General features: G+C 49.1%; 1 protein-coding gene across 1 annotated transcript; it reads right to left on the bottom strand.

The window, feature by feature from the left end:
* Positions 1-2,216: 2,216 nt before the first annotated feature.
* Positions 2,217-4,200, bottom strand: LOC127330621 (aluminum-activated malate transporter 10-like). The gene is made up of 3 exons (XM_051356771.1): positions 3,661-4,200; positions 3,396-3,536; positions 2,217-3,275 (listed from the first exon to the last, which is right to left on the bottom strand). Exons 1-3 carry the CDS (start codon positions 4,022-4,024, stop codon positions 2,299-2,301), a joined length of 1,482 nt encoding a protein of 493 aa, XP_051212731.1. The 5' UTR covers positions 4,025-4,200; the 3' UTR covers positions 2,217-2,298.
* Positions 4,201-6,530: the final 2,330 nt, after the last annotated feature.

Raw genomic sequence — 6,530 nt, forward strand, 5'->3', positions numbered from 1 at the left:
GAGAAAAGTATATGTAGAAACATAATCTTTCATCTTATTTTGCCTTTTGACTCCTTGGTCAACACACTTGAGAGATGGTTTTGGTGTTTCCACATTTTGCACTTCAGGTGCACTTTGGGTGTTCTTTTCTCTGTCCTCTGGTTTTGGGTGAAACATAGCATCGGAGTGAACCTAGAACAAAAATAACCATGTTTCTTTGTATGAACCACACATTTGCATGTGACTTTGCACATACATGCCGCAAAGTCTGACAGGACATTGGCTCAGGAGAATTGACCTGGTGATGATATGGGCAAGCTATTTAGATTCTTCAGTTTAATTTATTGTTGATATATGCATTGTTGTTTCGTCAGCATCGAGAAGGCGGTGGCTTGTTGTCAGTGTGGCTGGAAGGCTTCGTCGGCGTGCGATCTGAGCGGTACAACCTCGACCTAGGTTGCAGGGCCCCGATCGGGGCCAGCTGGATCCAACCAAGCTGCTGGGAAGATTTGACTATGGCCTTGGCCACACCAGTGTTGACCTGCAGCGCGTGCTAGGTTTCCCTCTCCTATTCGGTCGCTCCTCAAGGAGATGACTGACGGCGTGGCGGCATGCAAGTTTTGCAAATAAAGCCGACGATCCTAGGATTCTTCTCGCCGCAAGACGGTGGTCTGCTTGAAGCATGTCTTCTTTGATTTGGCTGGAGTCTCGAGTTCCGGAAGGCTCTGGCGGCGAACTCCAATGGATGACATGCCTAGAGTTTGCCGGATCGGATGCTATCCGGTGGCGTGCAACCATGTTTTTTCTGGCCATTTGGTTTCAGAGAGAGTGATGCGAAGCTCTGCAGTCACTTGTCATCATGGGACATGTCTTTAGTTCCATGGTGAAGTTAGTCACGGAGAATGGCATGGAAGCCGAGATCTGAGGACTAGTAATGGTGGTTAGATTCCTGGTGGCGATGAGGTTTTGGCTTGGTGATTTGTGACCTAGAGTAGAGGCATCGACAAGTGGAGTGATATCACATGAGAAATTCAGAGTCTAAAGTGCAGGGTGAAATCCCAATGTCTGGCCTTAATTGGTCGTGCTTGACAATAACCTTATTAAATGCATTGTTTTGTGAGCGTGGACTTTCTCATGGTGAAAACCCATTATCTTGATCACGACGATGACTGCGCGTGACCATTGTTTCCTTATTGAAGGCGTCGTTTTTGGAGAAGATGAATTTATGTTTGGTCCGCTGCTATAAAGAATAGACCAATGTAGTGGGTTTTTTCTTTTCTATCATTATTCTTTCTTTTTTTAGCTATGCGCACCCGTATTGCCGTTAGGGCATTGAGTTTGCAGAGGCTAGTTGTAACTGGTATCTTCGCGATATTAATGTATTTCATTTATCAAAAAAAATACATGTTTCTTTTCAGGAACAACTTTGTTCTCCACTAGGAAAATGGTTGAAAAGAGATAATACACGCACGCGCTTTCTTTACTACTAACTCTTATGCTAGTACATCTCAAAAAAAAAACTCTTATGCTAGTACTTATCAACTAATAAAAGTGTGGCTTATGTTCCATAGATCTCTAAATTTAGAAACAGTGTGAATCATCGATGGGATATCGTGGTATCGTTTAATTCCAGTCATTCTACCCCTAATTCTGAACAGGTATTGGTTAATTTTAACTGTTCTTGTATGAAAAAATGTATATTTGCAAGCACGAGCGTGGGAGCAGGATTATTTAATTCGCGCTGACAACGCCGAGCCATGGCAGACACGAGTCATCAGGTAAGACAAACATACCGCCGAACGCCGGTGCTTTGCATTGCTGTACTGCACCATTCGAGTGCTACCTACTACTGAAAAGCACAATATAGATCATGGAAAAAAAGCATACCGAGAAATTTTGGCAGCTTCCATTAGAAAGACGCATGCATGACATATGCTCGGCTGCTTCTTTCGAAATATTTTATAGGGTATCAAAGAACAGTATGTGTCAATGGATAGTCACTCCAAAATAAGCTAGTGCGCAGATCATGAAAACCACAGTGGCGTATTAATACTGGTTAGCTGATGGTAAGATTGCTTTTGTTCTCCCATGATCCTGGTGGTCTGTTGCGCACTCCGTAAATATTCAATGGCTTGGGGCGCCATGGCTCCACGCTTCATTATTCCTCCACTCGAACTCCGTCACTCTGCTCCTCGCTCGGAATCGAGATGGCAAAGGCCGTGAGCAGTAATAACAGATAAAGAATGATAATCTGCCATTGTAGAACCAGTTTAATGTGCCAGGTTCCACTCATCTGGCTGGGAGTCTTGATCCGATCTGTTAAACCTGCTCGATGTGTTTCTTTTCCGGTTCGTACGAATCCGGATCGCTCGCAGCTGGCTGTTTCACTTTGGTTTCAGTTTCAGAAGCTTCATCTTTTTCCACGTCCGATGATCGGAAGCCCGCGAGGCTGGCCAGCGTGTCGACGGCGTCCACGACGCTCTCGATCCTCGTGGACACCTCGATCAGCAGGGAGGTCACCGTGAAGAGCTGCACTGCATCCAGCACCGCCGCGGGCGACTCCTCCTCGACGAGCTTGGAAGGTAGCGACCTCAGGTCGCTCTGGAGCTCCTGCACGGCGGTGTTCATCTCGGCAACGGCCAAGTCCAGCGCCCAGGAGGTCTTCATCGCGGCAACGGAGCTGGACGCCTCCCTGAGAGCCAGCGCGCACCGAGCTGCCACGCTCGCGCACCCCCCGGCGAGGCGCTGTTTGATGTGGTGGGGCGCCTGGATCTCGGACCGGGCGCAGCCGCTCAGCGCCTCCACGCAGTAGGCGCAGTGCCGCATGGCGGCGCCGACGCTCTTGTACTGTTCGTACGGGTGGCGGAAGCCGAACCTGCCGTGCGCGGGCTCCCACCGCGCCAGGTTGGCCTGCGAGTCCTCGGACGCCTTGGAGTTGAGCACGCACTTGTACCCCTCCGCCTTGTCCGACGGCGGCTGCTTGCCGTCCGCCGGCTGGTCGGCGAAGTAGTCCTTGACGCAGGCCTCGACGGCGCCGGCGAGCTTGTCCATGTTGCGCGCGGTGAGGCGGTGCAGCTCCTGCCCGGCCCAGACGGGGCAGACGAGCACGCAGACGGCGAGGCACATGAAGATGCCGATGGCGATGGTGCACACGCGGCTCTGCGCCATGACCAGGAGCGCCTCCACGCGGTAACCCGACACGGCCACCAGGCTGTAGGTGAGGATGAAGATGGTCACGCCGTAGTCAAACCGCGCCTTCACCGTGGGTATGAACCTCGAGAACGTGGCGATGGAAGCTGCATACGTACAGAGCGCGAGATTGATCGTTAGCTAGGGTGAACGTACGTACACGATACGCAATGCATGCGCGTATTTAGGGTACGGTACGCGCGTACAATGTTGAAGCATATACGTACCGAGAAGGAAGACCGAGCCGCTACGGATGAACGGCTCGAGCTCGCCGCCGGCGTGGACCGCGACCCAGTGGACGCCGAGCGCGATCGCGCCGGCGCTGACCGTGGCGGCGGCGCGGTTGAACCCCTTGTACACGCAGCCGCCTGCACGTGCATGCATGAAAATTAGCATCAGAAAACCAATCCAAGTACTCTCGTAGGTTGACTAGCTGCAACAACATTCTGTTTCTGTTGCTAGATGTAACGTGTGATCGAGTGTAGGACTCACCAACGGTGTACTCGAAGACGACGACGACCGTCATGATGGCCCACATGGCGTTGCCGCCGACGCCCTCGTACAGGGGCCGGGTGTAGTAGAACACGGACACCAGCGAGAGCGCGAGGCCCACCTTGAGGCCGTGCACCGCCCGCCTGGGGTCGTCGGCGCCGATCTTCCACAGCCGCTTGCCGGAGCCAGACACCTTGGCCCCGAGCGCCACCACGCATGAAACCAGCCACCCCCACGCCCGCGCGGCCAGGCAGCGTTCATGCTCCACCGTCACCGACGATCCCTCCGGCACCGTCACCCGCCACTCCGGGGCGCCCCCATTCCTCTTCGCGTCCTTCGTCGCCGCCGCGGCCACCATCTCCATGGCTTACAGTATGATCGACGACCAGTCTGAAGAACCGCGACTAGGTAGTGAAGAACTCGACCTTACACCCTTCTGTATGGGTGGAGGTGAGCGGCCGACGACGTGCAGGCCGGTAGCTGACCTCTGGTGCTGGTTCGACTTCCAAAAATGGAGATGGAAAGGAATGTAAGCTGATGGTCTCCTGTCTTGGAATGTTAACTAGGATCTGGACATGTCACCTATATATAGAGAGAGAGGAGAGAGTAGCATAAGATTGTTTTTGGCTGGGAGCTGGGGCCACATGTTAGGCCACCACTCTCGTGTCAGCGTGGACATCAAAGCTGACCGAACCTTGCGCACAAGAGCTCCATAGTAAATGATGTACCTTCCATGCACGTATGCTTTGGGAAAAGAAGACTAGGGCTGTGCATCCTCAAATACTATGCGACACCGATACATTTAAATTTAGATAAATCTTAGAGGCTCTTTTATATATAATAAAGGTAGTAGTATATTTTTATTTAGAAGACAAAGTTCTCGGCGATCAAAAAATTAGCTTAATTTTTGCTCACTTTGAAACCAATGAAACTCACATGGCTAGCGACACTTTTTCTCAAGTTGCAACTCACTTGTAACTTGGAAAATTTCCGTTGCAACCCACTTAAAACTCACGAAACAGATATGTCATGATGCAATTCTAATGGTGCTAGAGTGTGCCAAGCTCTAATCTTCGGTCGACTTTGGTCGAGCGAGAACTAGCAAATTAACCATATTTTTTTGCGAAACACTATACAAACGCTAATAAATACATACGTACACTCACCCATATGAACACACGCACACCCTACCCCGTGATCACCTCCGATAGTCCAAGAAACCGATCCGACGATTCCTGAGATTGACAAAGTCATTACGGACGCATCACTATCGACAGAAATGACGTCTCCACTTAAGAACATTACACCTTTACACCAAAGTGTCAAAACCTAGAGTTCGATCTCTTGTGGACTAGGATACCACTGCACTTCTAACCATCTAACCACACTTGATTTTTAACTAGCAAACGGTTATCCCCTCCTCCTGAAAAGGATGTTTTAACTTTGTCATAATATCTTTGTATCTAGACGAGTTTTAATGTGTAGATACGTGTAAATTTAGATTTAAAAATGAGACATTCTTTTCTGAACATGCGCACGTGCACAACAGAAGAAAGAATGCAGTTACAAATGAGAAGAAAAGAAGCCAATGAAAAACAGCTAGCATACAGAAGGACAGAGTGTGCGGACGGCCTACATAACAGAAATGTGTCCCCCGTGCTAAATTCGAAGATACGAATACAACTACGTTCCTCCCTACAGATGTCGCGCCCTGCATGTAACCTGCGACGACGTCATGCATCCATGCGTGCGGTCCGCAGCGGCCGGCCGGCCCATTGGCGCTCTCCTGCCGCCATGCTTTGAAATCTGAGCGTCCAGTCTGGAGTCAACCGCAGCCTGGAAGCCTTCCGCAAAAGGGCAGAGAGCAACGTCAGATGTTTCAAGCACCTGGTTGGAAATGCAGAGCCCCTGAGAAGCAGCCGAACGATGAACGCAGCGATTTTAGAAGTGGTGGCGTCATGCTTGACGTCACCTATGTGCTGATCTAGTTTCTAAAACAACTCTGAAATATGGCTGAAATTTATAAACATGTCCGAAAGACTGAAACTCGTGAAAATTTATTTATTGTTCAAAATATGTTTCACAAAGTTTCACATATGTCTCACATGTTTCTGAAACTCGTGAAACATTTTCTACCGTTTAAATTTGTTTTAATCATGTTTCAGTTTTATCGAAAAGGGGACAAGTAGTCTCCCCAATCTCAAAGCATAATGTGTGGTAGATGGCACTCCGGCACATGCCATTGCCATAAAAAAAGATTTTTCGGCCGAACAATCCACCGTCAGGCACCGGACATCACTGAGCGAGAGAGGCCTTTGCGTTCCCCTTCCATCTTGGCTGGACTCCCAAATTTGGTTCAGAGCACGCTGCTCAGGCAACCCACGGAGGTGACTATCTTATGACAAGCAAAGCAAGGTGTTGTACGTGCTTTTTCCACTTTGTTCATAGAAGGCATTTTAAAAAAAGACAAAATATTTACCATTTTCTTTGATTAAGAAACAATTTTTAAGAGTTTCACAAGCCCACGAAGACTAAAAACAAAAGAACTACTCGCACGGTATTACATTACTTAAATCTTTATTGCCGGTTAGGCACCACATTGTTGCCTCCTCTTTGATTTTCGAACAAGCATAACAGCTGTAATGGATTGATTGCAAAAAAAACTCGACCATTCTTCGTGGAGGTATGCTACCTCTGGTTTACCGTTGTGGCTATTCTTGTCAGCTCCTATGCACGAGCATTGCACTTAAAAGAAACCCACATGATGAAAAATCCCTTCATCGATTGGAGATACCCCTTTGAGTCTTCGTGTAACTGATGATAGTTATTGGTACACTCCGGCCGAGAAAAGGTGTGAAGTCGAGTAATTG

The sequence above is a fragment of the Lolium perenne genome, chromosome 2, assembly GCF_019359855.2.
Source record: "Lolium perenne isolate Kyuss_39 chromosome 2, Kyuss_2.0, whole genome shotgun sequence".
Lineage (NCBI taxonomy): Eukaryota > Viridiplantae > Streptophyta > Magnoliopsida > Poales > Poaceae > Lolium > Lolium perenne.